At 40.5% G+C, this 18,230-nt stretch overlaps 1 protein-coding gene across 7 annotated transcripts in view; it reads right to left on the reverse strand.

Moving 5' to 3' along the window:
- The window catches only part of ABCG2 (ATP binding cassette subfamily G member 2 (Junior blood group)), an 82,376-nt gene extending 76,221 nt beyond the window's left edge, over positions 1–6,155 (reverse strand). The window contains exon 1 of one of the 7 annotated variants that reach the window (XM_035709586.2): positions 6,111–6,155. Coding sequence is in view for 1 of the 7 variants with exons in the window: in XM_049104815.1 (XP_048960772.1) it covers positions 198–347 (150 nt within the window). In the remaining 6 variants the exon portion in view is untranslated. Of the gene's footprint in view, positions 1–197; positions 403–538; positions 557–676; positions 824–6,110 lie in introns of those variants that run through there. The other 6 variants (XM_035709584.2, XM_049104817.1, XM_049104815.1 and 3 more) reach the window with 6 other exon arrangements.
- Between the last annotated feature and the right edge of the window lie 12,075 nt (positions 6,156–18,230).

Consider the following 18,230-nt stretch of genomic DNA (forward strand, 5'->3'; position numbering starts at 1 on the left):
AATCAGTTCGCTCCAAGGCACTGATTTCTAAAAACCAGATCTGCATCCTCCACTTGGGAGTTCACACACATTTTCACATCAAACTGGGAGGGACTAACTAAAACCTGGTGGCCTCCACTCAAGTTTTCTATTATTGTGCAGCAAATGTCCGTGCAATTAGCCAGCGACCGCCCAAAGGGATTTGGCCGTGTACTCACTCGGCTCCACAGGCCCAGGCTCACCGAGGTCTCGGGTCCCGGAGTCCGCGCGCTCCGAGCCGGGCGCCTGCACTCGCTTATATAGACCCGCGCTGACTCAGCCGGGCCTTCCTGACACCCTCCCGAGGAAGCCGCTCCTAACAATGGCATCGAGCATCCGGACGGCGCTTTCTACTCCTGCAGCGCGCGTCCAAAACCTCCCTGGCGCATCGGGTCCCACCCCCACCCCCACCCTCCGGCCGGCCCCAGGCCGCGGAGGTGACTGCCCCCTGGGGCAGAGGCACGAGCCCCACCGCCGCCTCCGGGGCTTGCACGGAAGGAGGGCAACCGAGGGGACTAACCCCGGCGATCGCAGGACGCCACCCAGGCTGAGCAGTCCCTGCTCTGGTCACTGTGCCCCGCGCCCTAAGCACCGGGGGACGCCGACACCCAGCGGTTGGCCGTTTTGCTTTGTTTTCCTGTCACAGGTAGGTCTGTACCGAATGCGTGTCTGGGACAGGTGAGTACGCCCCCGCTCGCAGATTCAGGGGCTGAATCCTGAATCCAAGGGACCCCGCGAGGGGGAAGTCGATGGAAATAGTCCTGTGCGGGCAGCCCGGGGGCGCAGCGGGTTAGCGCCGCCTTCGCCGAGGGCGTGCCCTGGGGTCCCGGGAGCCAGTCCTGAGTCGGGCTCCCTGCGTGGAGCCTGCTTCTCCCTCTGCCTCGCTGTCTCTCTCTGTGTCAGAAAAGAAAGAAAGAAAGAAAGAAAGAAAGAAAGAAAGAAAGAAAGAAAGAAAGAAAGGAAGGAAGGAAGGAAGGAAGGAAGGAAGGAAGGAAGGAAGGAAGGAAGGAAGGAAGAGAGAGAGAGAGAGAGAGAGAGAGAGAGAGAGAGGGAGGGGGGAGGGAGGGAGGAAGGAAGGAAGGAAGGAAAGAAAGAAGAAAGAAAGAAAGAAAGGAAAGAAGAAAAGAAAGAAGAAGACGAAAGACAAATAGGACGAAAAGAAAGGAAAGGAATGAAGGAAGAAAAGAAAGAAAGAAAGAAGAAAGAAAGACAAGAAAAGAAAGAAGAAAGACACGAAAGAAAGAAAAGAAAGAAAAGAAGAGGAAAGAGAGAAGATTAGGAGGGAGGGAGAAAAGAAAGAAAGAAAGAAAGAAAGAAAGAAAGAAAGAAAGAGAAGGAGGGGGAGGAGCTGAAGGAAGTCCCGAAAGGAAGAAAGAAAGAAGAAGAAAGAAAGAAGAAAGAAAGAAAGAAGAAAGAAAGAAAGAAAGAAGAAAAAGGAAGTCCTTCCTGAAAGAAGAAAGAAAGAAAGAAAGAAAGAAAGAGAAAGAAAGAAGACTCCAGAGAGAGGGAGGGAGGAAGGAAAGCCCTCCCTCCCCCGAAGAAAGAAAGAAGAAAGAAAGAAAGAAAGAAAGAAAGAAAGAAAAGAAAGAAAGAAAATATTACTGTGAACGGTTTAATTGTATTCTGCACTCTCCTGTAATAAATCCCTCTCTGCAGTACTGTTTGGCTGGAAAAGCTGGGAAGTGTGCATATTCAAGAAAAGCTGTGGTTATCCGGCCTTAGGAGTGTGTATGGCCTTCCCAACATTTGCCTGCTGCATCTACTCTGGGAAATTAGTACTTGGATCTATTTTATAGTTTGCACTTACTAGCAAAAATCAAACTATTTAAAGCAACACTAGGAATTACTGTTAATTTGTAACTCCCTACAAGAAATCTTTCATCACGGAGCATCTCACAGGCTTAGTACAGTGTGTGACCCTTGATTTCAGGGTCATGAGTTCAAGCCCTATGTTGGGTGTGGAACCTACCTTAAAACAGAAGTTTTAGCTAGGAAGCCTAAATAAGAAATTAATTATGCACAATCCTTTTAGAATATTTAAAGTACCATACTGCATACTTTTAAAGGATTTTATTTATTTTATTTTATTTTTTAAAGATTTTATCTATTCATTCATGAGAGACACACACACAGAGAGAGGCAGAGACACAGAGGGAAAAGCAGGCTCCATGCAGGGAGCCCAACATGGGACTCGATCCCGGGACTCCAGGATCACACCCTGAGCCAGTCAGACTCTCAACCGCTGAGCCACCCAGGAGTCCCCCTTTTAGAGGATTTTAAAGTACGTATCCAGGATGTGCCCAAACATATGGCTTTTTGGATTAGAGTCCATTTAAAGACACTTAAACACTCGTATACAAATATATTTATCACTTTAGCCAAGACTGAGAAAAACTTTTCAGAGATGGCTCTTAATAACTGTTTGCAAAATTTAAAAGCACCACCCAAAGAACAAAACTTTACTGATATCAGTAAAGATTTTTTAATTTGCCAGCAAGTTCTGAGGGCAATTCCAAGATGGAACTTATAAAAATGTAAAAAAATACACATAAAATTGATAAAAACAGAATGATAAGCTGAATATAGCATTCTGCGATTATGTAAAATGAAAACAAAACTAAAACTTAGAAAATAGCTGGCAATACAAGAAAAAGTTTTCTGGGCTGTGACATTATGGTTCTTTTTTTTCTTCTATTTTAGTGTAATTTTCTAAATTTGTTTTAGTGCAGATATACAACTTTTATATTGGAAAAAAGAATTGTGTTTAAAAGTAAATCAATAAAATGTCAGTGTCTTAGTCAGGAACACATACATATAAAGACACACGACAATACTTAAAGACATAGCTTCACCTAAAATAGGGTTAAAAATCACTAAAACAAACAAAACTTTCTACCTTGTCTTTAGCCTAATTTTTAAGAGTTTGATTTTTCCATACTGTATATGCTAAAGTTACATTAATTCCTTTTTTTTTTTTAATTTATTCATGACAGACAGAGAGGCAAAGACACAGGCAGAGGGAGAAGGAGAGAAGCAGGCTCCATGCAGGGAGCCAGACGTGGGACTCGATCCCGGGTCTCCAGGATCACACCCCAGGCTGAAGGCGGCGCTAAACTGCTGAGCCACTGGGGCTGCCCAAGTTACGTTAATTCCTAATCTCACTCTAATTCTCTGAAACCGATGATCGCCATCAAATTCTGTTTAATAAAAGATTAAAGCCAGCATTTCATAAATGTACTGCATTGTTAAGGAGTCTAAAATGATTCTAAGTTAGGGTTTTATTTTGGGCTAATCATTTTTTTTTTTAAGATTTTATTCATTTGTTCATGAGAGACACACACACACAGAGAGGCAGAGGCACAGGCAGAGGGAGAAGCAAGCTCCATGCGAGGAGCCTGACGTGGGACTTGATCCCGCGTCTCCAGGATCAGGCCCTGGGCCAAAGGCGGCGCTAACCTGCTGAGCCACCCGGGCTGCCCGGGCTAATCATTTTCAAATGTCCTGTCCTGTCCTGTCTTTTAGTGGTTGGATGTTTCAGGTCACAATATAGTGAGGGAGGAATCTAAAGATGACCTTGCTAATTTACAGATGAGTCACCCGGTACAAAGGAGACCAGTATGACAAGGTCAAAAGTTAGAGGGGTGCATAGGGGAACTCACAGCTTCTGAGACTGCTGCTCTCTGTCCTCTGTGTCATAACGTCTTTTATATTGCCAGAAAAGAGTAACTGCCCAGTGTTGGTAGAGCCCCATTAGATTCCCACTGATTGTGTTATTCTGGCATTTATTTTTCTCTCATTGTAATACCAAGCAAGATGAAAATAAAAATAACTTGTAACCCAGCAACCACAGCCTACCTGCTTTTAGTTTCTTTCTGTGCATACGTATTTTCTCTAAAAATAAAAACGGGCTTATATGCAATTAATACAGCGATAAAATGCATCATCTGGGGACGGCTGGGTGGCTCAGTGGTTGAACATCTGCCTTTGGCTCAGGGCGTGATCCCGGAGTCCCTGGATCGAGTCCCACATCGGGCTCCCTGCATGGAGCCTGCTTCTCCCTCTGCCTGTATCTCTGCCTCTCTCTCTCTCTCTCTCTCTGTCTCTCATGAATAAATAAATAAAACTTTAAAAAGCGTCATCTGTAGAGTCAGATAACCTGCATCTATATCCTGGTTCTCCCAAACCCTGGAGATTTGCACTTGTACTACTTATTTGGTCTTTAGTGTTATTGGTAATCAGGGGAAACAATCTCTCAGGATAGTTAGAAAGATTGATTGAAATAATGTGTATAAAACCCTGAACAGAATTATTAACACCGGTTAGCACTCAAAAATTGGTACCTATAATTATTTTGTAAACTGCTCCATTGTAAACTACAAACATGGTTCCCCTGTCATTCAGTATATTTCTATAACTTTAAAATGAATAGTTGCATGGTTTTCCATTGTTTGTTATGTACCATAATTAATTTAACTAGTCTTCCTATTATTCGCAAAACATCCTTGTAGCATGTCATTGCACACATCCAGATAAATTCTAGAAGGGGCATTGCTCAGGCAAAAGATACTGCACATTTAAAAAATTTTTAATACATGGGATCCCTGGGTGGCGCAGCGGTTTGGCGCCTGCCTTTGGCCCAGGGTGCAATCCTGGAGACCCGGGATCAAATCCCACATCGGGCTCCCGGTGCATGGAGCCTGCTTCTCCCTCTGCCTGTGTCTCTGCCTCTCTCTCTCTCTCTGTGACTATCATAAATAAATAAAAATTAAAAAAAATAAAATAAAAATAAAAAATTTTAATACAAAAAAAAAAACCAACAAACAAAACTGTTAATACGTATAACCAGATTTCCCATGAAATAATTCATGCCAAATTCAGTATTCCAACAATTTAAAAGGTTGCTTGTTTACCTGAGCTCTCACAACTACTGGATAGAATAATAATTTTAATCTTTTTAAATTTGATAGTTGACAAATGGCAGTGTTTTAGTTTACATCTGTTTGACTTAGAGTAAACTTTTTAATGTTTAATGATCATTTGTGGTTTATTCGTAAATTTTCTATGTAAGGCCTTTTCCCATTTCCCTCTATTGATTTCTTAGGTTGCAGAACAAGTAAACAGAAGGAGTCTGAATCTTTGATAAGTATTGATCGACTAGGCTTTCTTTAAGGTAGCTGAAGTCACTGTTTTGTCATATTTTATGAGCCTTGCAATCAAACCACAGAATTATCAAAATTAGGATTTCGTTTCAATCCTAATAGAAAGTGTTGGGGCCATCTGGAGTCCACACCTATAAACATACACTGAAGATCTTAAATGGGCACTGGCAGGGGTGAGGTGTCACCAGGTGCTTTTGTAGGCAGTTATGTATGGACAAAAACAGACAAACAGGGAAACCGACATACTTATTCATGAAATCATTTGAGCCTCACTTTTTGAAAACTCTAAAAATAATTGGAAATTTTTCTTTTTTTCTGCAGAGGGGGATGGTGGTAATATGCCTTCCTAATAATCACACCAGTAAGGGACTTGCCTGTATGGTTTTCAGCAAGGTATTATTCCTTGGTGGAATGTTAACAACAGACACAGCAAAGTATACAAATCTGTTTAATGCTGATAAAGCGTATAGCTTATTATAAGAATGGCAACCAAGGCAAAACCAAGAACAGTATTCTCTTTTATTTTTTTTAAGATTTTATTTTTTTTTTAAGATTTTATTTATTTATTCATGAGAGACAGAGAGAGAGAGAGGCAGAGACACAGGCAGAGGGAGAAGCAGGCTCCATGCAGGGAGCTTGATGTGGGATTTGATCCCGAGTCTCCAGGATCATACCCTGGGCTGAAGGTGGCGCCAAACCGCTGGGCCATAGGGGCTGCCCCAGTATTCTCTTTTAAACAAAGGAACTTCCTGGGCCTGTAACTCCATGATCAGTTGCTGTACTAGAAAAGCTCCTATACAGACCTATGAGAAGCTCTCTTCATCCTTCTCATAAGATTTTTAATACCTTCCTAGCCTTTCCCAGCTGCCCCGAGTTCTTAGTCTATTTGCCAGTTTAGCCACCAAGGGCAAAGAGCTGGTGAGGACACAGTACCTTCTTTAGTGCTTACCACCACGTGGTGAACTTCTCAGGGTCATAGCTTCCCCATTCACAGAGAATTCCCATTCATAAATATAGAGAAGATTAGAAGGTTAAATAAATTCTAGAATGTGGTTTTGCTGGGTGGATAAGGCATAGAAAAATGGAGCAAGGAGTTGAGTGTGTGAAATGATTTGTCATAGGAAAGTGAAGCCAGGAAGAGACAGGTAGAAAGAGAACCCATGGAGGGGAGGCTGAGGAGCTGAAACATGAAGATGAGGTCACTGAACAGGAAATTGGCATCTAAGACTGGCATTCCAGGTTTTAACAAGGTCGCAGGGTTTAGACGGGACAGTAGGATTATGAAGGTGGAAGAGAGGTACACTTCTATCACTTTAGCATCTTAAAACAAGGGCCATTTATTATCTCACAATTCTGGAGGTCAAGAATCTAGGGCAGCTGGCTAGGTTAAGCTCTGCTCTGTGTATCACAGGGCCAAATCGAAGTGTCAACCAGATGGGCTCCTACCTGAATGAGGGCTCTTATCTGAAGAATCTGCGGCTAAGGTCCGGTTATCGGCAGAATCCAATTCTTTGCAGCTTTAGGACTGAGATCCCTGTTTCCTTGCCATCAATCAGTACCTCCAGAGGCTGTCCACACTCCTTCTTTTGTGACTCCCTTCATCTTTAAAGTAAGTTCTTCTCAAATTGCTTAAACTTCCCCCTTCTACATTTTAAAGGGTTCGTGTAATTAAATCAGGCCCCACCTGATAATCTCACTATTTCAGGGCCCACTGATTTGAGACTTTATTTATTATTTATTTTAAAATTTATTTATTTATTCATGAGAGACATAGAGAGGGAGGCAGAGACACAGGCAGAAAGAGAAGCAGGCTCCCTGCAGGGAGGCTGATGTGGGACTCAATCCCAGGACCCTGGGATCTCATCCTGAGCCGAAGGCAGATGCTCAACCACTGAGCCACCCAGGCGTCCCTGATTTGGGACTTTAATTACAGCTGGAAAATTCCCCAGAGCAGTATCTAGAGTAATGTCTGGTTAAATAACCAGTGAATGAACTAGAATCTTGGCGTTTGGGGGAGAAGGGAATCTTTAAAATTCTACCTACCCTTGAGGTGAAGTTGAGAAGATCAAAAAGCACAGAAACCAGGGTGACAAAAAAAAAAAAAAAAAAAAAAAAAAAAAAAGAAACCAGGGTGACAGATTGATCATTTAAATAAACGCAGACTTTGGGGCACCTGACTGGCTCAGTCAATGGAGCAGGCAACTCTTGATATCAAGGTTGTGAGTTTGAGCCCCATATTGGGTATAGAGATTACTTGAAAATGAAATCTTAAGAATAAATAAATAGGGGCACCTGGGTGGCACAGTCGGTTAAGCATCCAACTCTTGTCTTAGCTCAGGTCATGATCTCAGAGTCGTAAAATCAAGTCCCACATCAGGTTCCACATTCAGCACAGAGTCTACTCAGATTCTCTCTGCCCCTCCCTGCTCGCTCACTCTCTCTCTCTCTCAAGTAAATAAATAAATTTTTAAATAAATAAATAAAAATAAGTAAACACAGACTTTCCCAAGATAGTGACCATCTTAGAGAGAAGGGAAATGCCTAAACCAGTTGTCAGATTCTTAAAGTCATGGAGAAGAGAACAGGTGGCATTAATACAGAAAGAGACTCTGTGTATGTGGTGTGTGTGTGTGTGTGTGTGTGTGTGTGTGTGTCTGTGTGTGTTGAGGGGGTAGAGGTGTTAAGAGCCCAGATGTGGAGCCAGGCTATTTTGGTTCATATAATTGGCTTTATATAGCAGACAAGAAACCAAAGAAGAAATAATTCATTTGGTTGTAAAGTTCACAGAGGTAACCAAGCCCTAAAAATGAGAAGCAAGGGAAAAAATATACATGATTAGGTATTGATAATTAACCTGGAGAATCAGGAAATAGGCTAAAAAGTTAAATGTTGAGAGTTCATAGGGCATCTGAATGGCGCAGTCAGTTGAGTGTCTGACTCTTGATTTCAACTCAGGTCATGATCTCGGAGTTGTGGGATTTAGCCCCATGTGGGGCTCTGTGCTCAGCAGAGAGCCTGCTTGAGATTCTCTCTCCCTCTCCATCTGCCTTTCCTGATTGTGCTCTTCTCTCTCTCTCTTCTCTAAAATAAATAAATAAAATCTTTTTTTAAAATGTTGAGAGTCCAGCAGACTAAACTTCACATATTCATAATGTCTTTCATTTAAGTGAGCTTTTCTAATTGAAGTATAACACACATCCAGAATAAGTACAGAAAATCTCAGTAAACAGCTCGATATATATTTATAAAGTGAAAACACCTGTATATTTGCCACCCAGATCAAATAAATGTTTGTTATATGTCAGTTTTATCTCCATAAAAACAAACAAAAAAAACAGAAAACTCATGAATAGTGATAGAAGTCAAAAGAGTAGTCATCTTTGGAAGGGACAGTGACTCCAGTGGAACATGGAGATTTGGGGGTATTGATAATAAACTACAAACAGGGCAGCCCGGGTGGCTCAGTGGTTTAGTGCCATCTTCAGCCCAGGGCCTGATCCCGGAGACCCGGGATCGAGGCCCATGTCGGGCTCCCTGCATGGAGCCTGCTTCTCCCTCTGCCTGTGTCTCTGCCTCTCTCTCTCTCTGTCTCTCATGAATAAATAAATAATTTTTAAGTTAATTAAGTAGGTTTCATCATTGAAAAACATGTATACAGCATTTACTCATGAAACCTGTCCCCCAAGAAGCATCTCAAAGGTTCTATTCTAAGAGAATACTGAGAAATGTGAGAGAATCTTCTGGCTGGAGCCAAATTGCGGAAGCCTCGAATGCCACGCTAAGGAATTTAAACTTACCTTGAGAGTGAGAAACTAATGAAAGTTTAGTGTAGAAGGATGACATTGTCAAAGTGGTGTTTTAGAAAGATTGATCTGTTCACCTATAGGATGGATGGGTGATACGGGAAGGCGGAGATCAGTCTGGAAATGAACAAAATTAAGACTGAACTAGAGCAACAGTGGAAGAATTTCTGAGGAAAGAGGCATAAAGGAAACACTGTGAAAGAGGAGTTTATAGTACCTGCCAACTGATAGGAATTTGACGCTGAAAGACAAAGGAGCTAAGCTGACTACAAAATCTTGAACCCGAGAAGCCCAAAACCTTATGGGTAGTTAATGGAATTGTGAGAAAGTAATGTCTTCCCCCTCCATCTATGTCCTAAATATTGCCTCTCTCGGGGCCTTGAACACAACAGTTAATGGATAAAAATTTATTGACTGGATAATAAAAATGAGTTTATCATATGCAATTCAGGGGCCTATCCACCCTTACCTGTATCTGCCAAGCTGGAAAAAATAGAAGAGGGTTTCATCAATGACTGACCTCTTTCACAGGATATATTACTGACTACTATAAACACTTTATTGCCTGCAGAGGGAAGAATCTGTTCTTGGCAGCAAATGAAGTCAAAGGGTAATGAGCATTAAATGACATATGATTCATTATACTTAGGATTTTTTCACATATGGTTGTCTTGCTTAATTTATGATAGATGAAGTCAGCAAAGTCAAACACCTATAACTTGGCCCAGAACCCATATTAAACCAGAAAACAAACATCCATTACTCTATGTGTGACAAAGCCATTAGCCAATCCAGATGTACCCAGGTTTTTTCTCACCTCTAGAGCTTTTTCTATTTGACCCTTTTGTGCCTCAATTTCCTTGCTCACATTGGGGGTGATAATACCCATGTCACAGCATTGAATAAAGATAAGAATAAAATGATATGTATTTAGGGGCACCTGGGTGGCTCAGTGGTTGAGCGGCTGCCTTTGGCTCTGGTTGTGATCCTGTCCCCCTCCCCCACATTGGGCTCGCTGCAGGGGGCCTGCTTCTTCCTCTGCCTATGTCTCTGCCTCTCTCTCTCTCTCTCTCTGTGTGTCTCTCATTAATAGAAAAATAAAATCTTTAAAACAAAATTATGTGTATTTGGAAAACAGAAGGTAACCTCGATTTCCACCCAATGTCAATCATAACAGCTAACAATTATTGAGTACTTGCTCCTTGCCAGGCGTTCCAAGTGCCTTTAAATTTTGTGAGTTGGGCAGCCCCGGTGGGGCAGCAATTTGGTGCTGCCTGCAGCCTGGGGTGTGATTCTGGAGACCCGGGATCGAGTCCCACATCGGGCTCCCTGCATGGAGCCTGCTTCTCCCTCTGCCTGTGTCTCTGCCTCTCTCTCTGTGTCTATGAATAAATAAATAAAATCTTATTAAAAAGTAATAAAATAAATAAATAAATAAATAAATAAATAAATAAATAAATTTTGTGAGTTTTTTTTTTTTAAACCTCACCTAATCCTCACAACAATGCCCTTAGGTGGATTGTATTAACAACTCTATCTTGCAGATGAATCTGAAGCATAGTGAGATTAAGCTATTTACCCAAAGTGATACAGCTCCGAAACAATTTAGGCTCACATTTTGGCTCTTTACCTGAGTGCTGATATAGGAAATAATGACACCATTATTTCCTATAGGAATTGCTAAGAAAAAAAAATTTGGAGAAAGAAGGTGGAATGAATTTGCTCACCCTTCACACATATCAACATAAAAGAGGAAAAACAAGAAAGTCTAGGAGTTGCAAATCCAAGATGGTTATCTCCATGACAGAAACCCCCACCGGTAAGAGTTTAACTAAATATTTCAGGTTGAGGGACTTGGGTCTAGAAGCAGGTAGTAGGGGTAAGGAGTTTGTCTAAATAAAAGGAACTCAAAGCCCACAAAGCAGAGGACCAGAGTTAGGCACTGTCTGAAGCCTAAGGTGTAGATGAGCCTGGCCACTTATAAAAGGGTGGAGATGGTGAGAGACAGTGCTGTTCAACTCTGCCTAGGGATGTGTGGCTATGTTGTGTGAATGGGGAAACTGAGGCAGAGACACACCGCATTGGCGGGGAAGCCCATCTTCCCTCCCTAGTGCCTCTAAAGAGCTCCATGCCTCCTCTCCATAAAGGGGGCAATGGACCCTGGAGCCACTGGAGTGGACCTTTGGCTGTGAAGAGCCTGGTTTCACCAGTTGCCTTTGGGGCAGTCTTCAACACTGTTGGAGAAGCCCTGTGCTCCCACTGCTCCCTGCTGAGTAACAGGGCTTCCCCACATGAGATTCATCCTCAATAAAAGTGTGTGAGAGGGGATCCCTGGGTGGCGCAGCAGTTTGGCGTCTGCCTTTGGCCCAGGGCGCGATCCTGGAGACCCGGGATCGAATCCCACGTCAGGCTCCCGGTGCATGGAGCCTGCCTCTCTCTCTCTCTCTCTCTCTCTCTCTCTGTGTGTGACTATCATAAATAAATAAATAAATAATTTTTTTTAAATAAAATAAAAAATAAAAAAATAAAAAAAAATAAAAGTGTGTGAGATTCAAACTACTATCCTGGCCTTCCCAGCCTCAGTAGTTTATAAGACTGATAATGAATTAAATCATGTTAATTCTAAAAAAAAAAGAAGTCACAGCTAGACTCTAGCTATGGATGTAGCCTATGGGCGGCTTCCTTTACAGCAAACAGGAAGACTCGTATACACCCTGATGGGCCTTCTGACTACTCTTCTATCTCTCTTAGCCCTTACATATCTTCCACATCTTTGTCTCTCTGTGTTATATCTTAGATAATTTCTTCAGATGTATCTTCTCTATTCTCTATAGCGTTGTATTTATCTTCTATCCAAATTCTTAACTTCAATGACTAGGGATCCTTTTAATTTTGAAAAGTAATATTCTGTTCTTCTTCAGACTGGTTTAATTATTTGATAGTCTCCTATTCTTGTTCATGTTTTCAATATCTTTTTTTTTTTCATTTTAATGTACTTCACGCAGAGTTATTTTTCATTTTAATTCTGATAATTTTATCTGAAGTCTTTGTGTTTCTGGTTTTGTTAACTATGGCTTGCTTGATGTTTGTTTTATAATTGTTTAAGCTTTTTAGACAATCTTCCGGTAGGAATTCTTTGAGGACTAGTTGATGGTACATTCATCTGGAAAAGTCTGGATTTCCTTCTCTCAGACACCTAGCGATATTATCCATCCTCAGAGCCTTTAAATTATAGGCTTGTGTTTTTGGATCATGCAAAGAATTCATAAAGAATATACCCAAAGGCGTAAGATTTGACCAGTGGCTGCAAGTTCTCAGGGAACTTTTTTTCTTCTTTTTAAAATGTCAATTCATAGCGTAGGCCAAGATAGCAATGTTTTCTTGTGGTCTACCTTTGTAGGGTGGGTTTCCTTTCTAATTTGCCCTTTCTAAGGGTATGCTTCTCCATTATGCTTCTATTTTATGTGAATTCAAGGCTTTGGCCCCATCCATTCTGTGCAATGCAGTTCAGATCACAATGACCACAGTGTATCTCAAATACCCAAGGGCTTTAACAATTAGCTTACCTGCCGGATCTTTGCTCCATTACTGAGCCTAATGGACTTGATGATCTAAAAATGGGTTTTAATATTTGATCAAGTATTTTTAGATATTATGTAGCTGGGTAGTTTCAGAGTCTTTAATGCTGCAGTAGTGCCAAAAATAAAAGTCCTCAAATATATGTCATCTTTTTTACTTTTTCATGTTATTATGGAAAATTATACACATTTCACAAGTAGAAAAAAATATGATGAGCCCCAATGTACTGATCAGCAACTAGTGGCCAATCTTAATTTTATTCATATTCCCCTTTTCTCTCCCATTCCCATAAATTATTTTTTTTAAAGAATGCTTTTAAGTATTTATTTATTTATTTATTTATTTATTTATTTATTTATTTAAAGGGACAGAGAGGACTCCAGTGCAGGGGAGGGGCAGAGGGAGGAGGAGAAGCAGACTCCTCACTGAGCAGGAAGTGCAACTACCCAGGGCTTGATCCCAGAACACTGAGATCCTGACCTGAGCCTGAGCCCAAGGCAAACGCTTAACCCACTGAGCCACCTAGGCACCCTCCTACAAATTATTTTGAGACAAATTTCAGATACCAAATAATTTTATTCATAAATATTTTCATAATGCTCCCACACACACACAGAGGATGTTTGGAAATGTCCAGTGACCTTTTTGTGGCCATAATGTTTGAGGGTTGCTATTGTCTTGTAATGGTCATAAGCCAAGGATGGAAAGCATCCTGTAAAATAAGCAGCAGTATCATATCCAAGAAATCATTGCCAAATCTAGTATCATAATGATTTTCACCTCTGTTTTCTTCTAAGGATTTTACTGTTTTAGCTCTACCTTTGGGTCTGTGGTCCATTTTGAGTGTTTTCTGTCCATGGTGTATGGAAAAAATCCAACTTCATTCTTTTGCATGTGGATATACAGTTTTCCCAACATCATCTCTTGAAAAGACTATCCTTTTCCCATTAAGTGATCTTTGTACACTTGTTGAAAATAAATTGATCACGTAGGCATGGGCTTATTTTGGAGCTCTTTATTCTATTCCATTGGTCTATATGCCTGACCTATGCCACCACTACACTGTTGTGATTATACTAGCTTGGTAGTAAATTTTAGAATCAGAAAGTGTGAGACTTTGTTCTCATTTGCAGAACTTTGTTCTTCATTTTCAAGATTATTTCAGCTATCCAGGGTCCCTTGAGATTCAGAAGCATTTTAAATGGGTTTTTCTATTTCTGCAAAAAATGCCATTGGGATTTTGGTAAAGATTACACTTAATCTGTAAATCATTTTGGGTAATGCTGTCATCTTAACAGTATTAAATATTCCAATCTATGGTTATCTGTCTACTTATCTATGTTTTTAATTTCTTTCAGTAATGATTTGTAGTTTGCAGTGTAGAAGTCTCTCACCTTCTTGGTGAAATTTATTCCTTGGTATTTTATTGTTTTTTATACTAATGCAAATGCAATTGTTTTCTTAATTTTCTCTCTCTCTCTCTCTCTCTTTTTTTAAAGATTTTATTTATTTATTCATGAGAGACACAGAGAAAGAGGCAGAGACAAAGGCAGAGGGAGAAACAGGCTCCATGCATGGAGCCTGATGTGGGACATCATCCGGAACTCCAGGATCACACCCTGAGCCAAAGGCAGGCTCCTCAACTGCTGAGCCACCCAGGCATCCCTGTTTTCCTAATTTTCTTTTCAAATTGTTCACTGACACGGTATAGAAAAGCAAGTGATTTCTGCATGTTAATTTTGTAGCCTGCAACTTTGCTGAATTCGTTCATTAGTTCTAACAATTTTGTGTGTGTGTGGAATCTTTCGGGTTTTCTTTTTTTTTTTTAAGATTTTATTTATTTATTCATGATAGACATAGAGAGAGAGAGAGAGAGAGAGAGAGGCAGAGACACAGGCAGAGGGAGAAGCAGGCTCCACACCGGGAGCCTGACGCGGGACTCGATCCCAGGACTCCAGGATCGCGCCCTGGGCCAAAGGCAGGTGCCAAATCACTGAACCACCCAGGGATCTCCTCTTTCGGGTTTTCTATGCATAAGATCATACCATCGGGTGCCTGTGCAGCTCAGTTAAGCATCCATCTCTGATTTCAGCTCAGATCATGTCAGGATCATGAAATTGAGCCCTGTGACAGGCTCTATGTTGAGAGTAGAACCTGCTTGGGATTCTCTCTCTTCCTCTCCCTCTGCCCTACCTCCACCCCCAAAAGTGCATGCTTTCTCTCTCTTCAAAAAAAAAAAAAAAAAAAAGATAATACCATCTATGAACAGAGATAATCTTACTTAATTTCCAATTTGGATGTATTTCTTTCTCCTGCGTAATTGCCCTGAATAGAATTTCCAATACCATGTTGAAAAGAAGTGGGAAAAGGAGGCATCTTTGTCTTATACCTGATTTTAGGGGTAAAGTTTTCAGTCTTTCACCACTGATATGATGTCAGCTGTGAATCTTTCATATACGGTCTCTATCATGTTGAGAAAGTTTCCTTCTATTCCTAGTTTATTATTTCTTATTATAAAAAGGTGTCAGTTTTGTGAAATATTTTTTCTGCAAATATCTGGTACACAAGATGATCATGCAGTTTTTTTCCCTTCATTCTAATAATGTGGTATAGTGCATTGATGTTTTTCATAAGTTGAACCATCTTCACACGGTTAAATCCCACTTGGTCACAGTTTATAAACCTTTTAATAAATTGCCGAATTCCATTTGCTGCTAGTATTATTATGTTAAGAATTTTTGCATCTATATTCACAAAGGATAGTAGTGTATAGTTCTTTTTATCTTTTAGTATCTTTGTGTAGTTTTGGTCCCACACCTTCTCTTCAGTTTTTTGAAAGAGTTTGAGAAGGACTGGTATTAGTTCTTTAAATATTTGGTAGAATCTACCTGTGAAACCATTTGGTTCCTTGCTTTTTTTTTTTTGTTGGGAGGTTTATATTACTGATTCAATCTCCTTGCCAGTTATAGGTCTATTCTGGTTTTCTATTTATTTTCTCTTTTTCTTTTTTTTTTTTTTAGATTTTATTTATTTATTCATAAGAGACACAAAGAGAGAGGCAGAGAGAGAAGCAGGCTCCCCGTGAGGAACCCGATGTAAAATTCAATCCCAGGACCCTGGGATCACCACCTGAGCGGAAGGCAGATGATCAACCACTGAGCCACTCAGGTGCCCTTCTTTTTTTTTTTTCAGATTTTATTTTTAAGTAGTCTCTTCACCCAATATGGAGCTCAAACTCACAATATGTACTTATAAAATATGTTTTAGGGCAGCTCGGGTGGCTCAGTGGTTTAGCGCCACCTTCAGCCCAGGGTGTGATCCTGGAGACCCATCATCTAGTCCCACCTCAGGCTCCCTGCGGGGAGCCTGCTTCTCCCTCTGCCTGTGTCTCTGCCTCTCTCTCTGGGTCTCTCATGAATAAATAAATAAAATCTTAAAATATATATATACATATGTTTTAGTACTTAGTCCATGATTTTATAACTGCTTACTTAAGTATTTTTCCTTAAAAGAGTATGAATATATTTTAAGACCAGTTTCTAGCTTTATAATAGGAACTTAGTGAATTCATTGTTAAATGGACAAATGAGGTAAATTTAAAGGGGTATACAAAAAAAATGTATATAAATCATAAATGCAAAGGAAGCAGGGAGTGGTTTGAGGGAAATGTTCAAAGTTGTCCTTATACACTGAACACAACCCAATTCCCTTAACAGCATGAGTTTTTGTTGTTGTTGTTCTTATTTAAAACAACAGTCCTTGAGGTGGACTTCTATTATTAAATTCCAGTTTCTACACAGTTCACTTCTTCCTCACTTCTCTTTGATGTTTAAATTCCTTTATCATGAGCCAGCAAATAAAACTCCAAACTTATCAGGAAATACTGACTTTTCTCCCTTTGTTCTCTTGCCTTATCTGAACTCGATGACTCTTGATGTTTTTGCTTATCCTCAATTTAAGCTCTGCCTTCAGTGCTCCAAAAAAACCTTGCATACAGGCTTTATAAGTCATTAAGTTCATTTACGAAATTAGAAGGACATTTGGTTAATTGCAAAGTCCTTTAAATTCCACCAGTCCTGGCAGCCAAGGTGGCGCAGCGGTTTAGCGCCGCCTGCAGCCCAGGGCATGATCCTGGAGTCCTGGGATCGAGTCCCACGTCGGGCTCTCTGCGTGGAGCCTGCTTCTCCCTCTGCCTGTCTCTCTCTCTCTCTCTCTCTCCATCTCTATGAATAAATAAATAAAATCTTTAAAAAAATTAAAAAAAAATTCCACCAGTCCATGATCCAGCTGGAGATGAGTTACTTAGCTTGCTGAGTTTAAATGCCACTGAACTGCTCACTAGTAGTAGGTTTCAAATTGTAGTCTGATAATCCTGGGGTACAAAGGAGAGGCTTCAGGGACTCCCCAAAACTTTTATGTAAATATTTTTTTTTATGTAAATATTTTAAAAATAGTTTAGCCAGGGGGGATCCCTGGGTGGTTCAGTGGTTTAGCGCCCGCCTTCAGCCCAGGGTGTGATCCTGGAGTCCCAGAATCGAATCCCACATCGGGCTCCCTGCATGGAGCCTGCTTCTCCCTCTGCCTGTGTCTCTGCCTCTCTCTCTGTCTCTCATGAATAAATAAATAAAATCTTAAAAAAAAAAAAAGTAGTATAGAAGAACAACTTGTATTCAGAATTTATAAGTAACACTTCCAACTGAATATCAAAAACATTACCCAGTTTTAAAAATGGGCAAAAGATTTATGTAGACATTTCAGCAGAAATATATGAATGACCAATAAGTACATGAAGAGATGTTCAGGGGATCCCTGGGTGGCTCAGCGGTTTGGCACCTGCCTTCAGCCCAGGGCGTGATCCTGGAGTCCTGGGATCCAGTCCTATCAGGCTCCCTGCAAGGAGCCTGCTTCTCCTTCTGCCTGTGTCTCTGCCTCTCTCTCTCTCTGTGTCTCTCATAAATAAATAAAATCTTTAAAAAAAGTGAGAGAGAGAGATGATCAACATCATTAGTCATTATGGAAATACAAATTAAAGTCACAATGAGATACAACTTCATATCACTAAAATGGCTAAAATCAAAAAGACACAATTAACACAGGTTAGTGAGAGAATGTGGGAAAAGTGGAATCCTCACACATTGCTGGTGGCAATGTAAAATGGTGCAATTTGGAAAAACTAGTTTGGTGGTTTCTTAAAAAGTGAAACATAAATTTAACCATATAATCCCAAGAATTAATTCCTAGGAATCTGTGTGAAAGAAATAATAATATATATTCACACAAACGCCTGTAAACAAATGTTTAGAACTAGGGGTGGTAGAAAGGGAGGTGGGCGGGGGGTGAGGGTGACTGGGTGACAGGCACTAAGTAGGGCACTTAATGGGATGAGCACTGGGTGTTATTCTATATGTTGGCAAATTGAACACCAATAAAAATAAATTTATAAAAAAAATAGCATTATTCATAATAGCCCAAACTCAGAAACAACCTGAATGTCTGTCAAATGGTAAGAAGATAAGCAAAATTTGGTATATCCATACAATAGAATACTATTGAGGAATAAAAATGAATGATTCATGCCACAAGACAGATGAACCTCAAAAACATGCCAAGTGAAAAAAGCCAAGAAAATAAAGATTGTAGGATTCCATTTAGTGAAATGCCTAGAGAAGGT

This window comes from Canis lupus, chromosome 32 (genome assembly GCF_003254725.2).
Source record: "Canis lupus dingo isolate Sandy chromosome 32, ASM325472v2, whole genome shotgun sequence".
In the NCBI taxonomy this organism is placed as follows: Eukaryota; Metazoa; Chordata; class Mammalia; order Carnivora; family Canidae; genus Canis; species Canis lupus.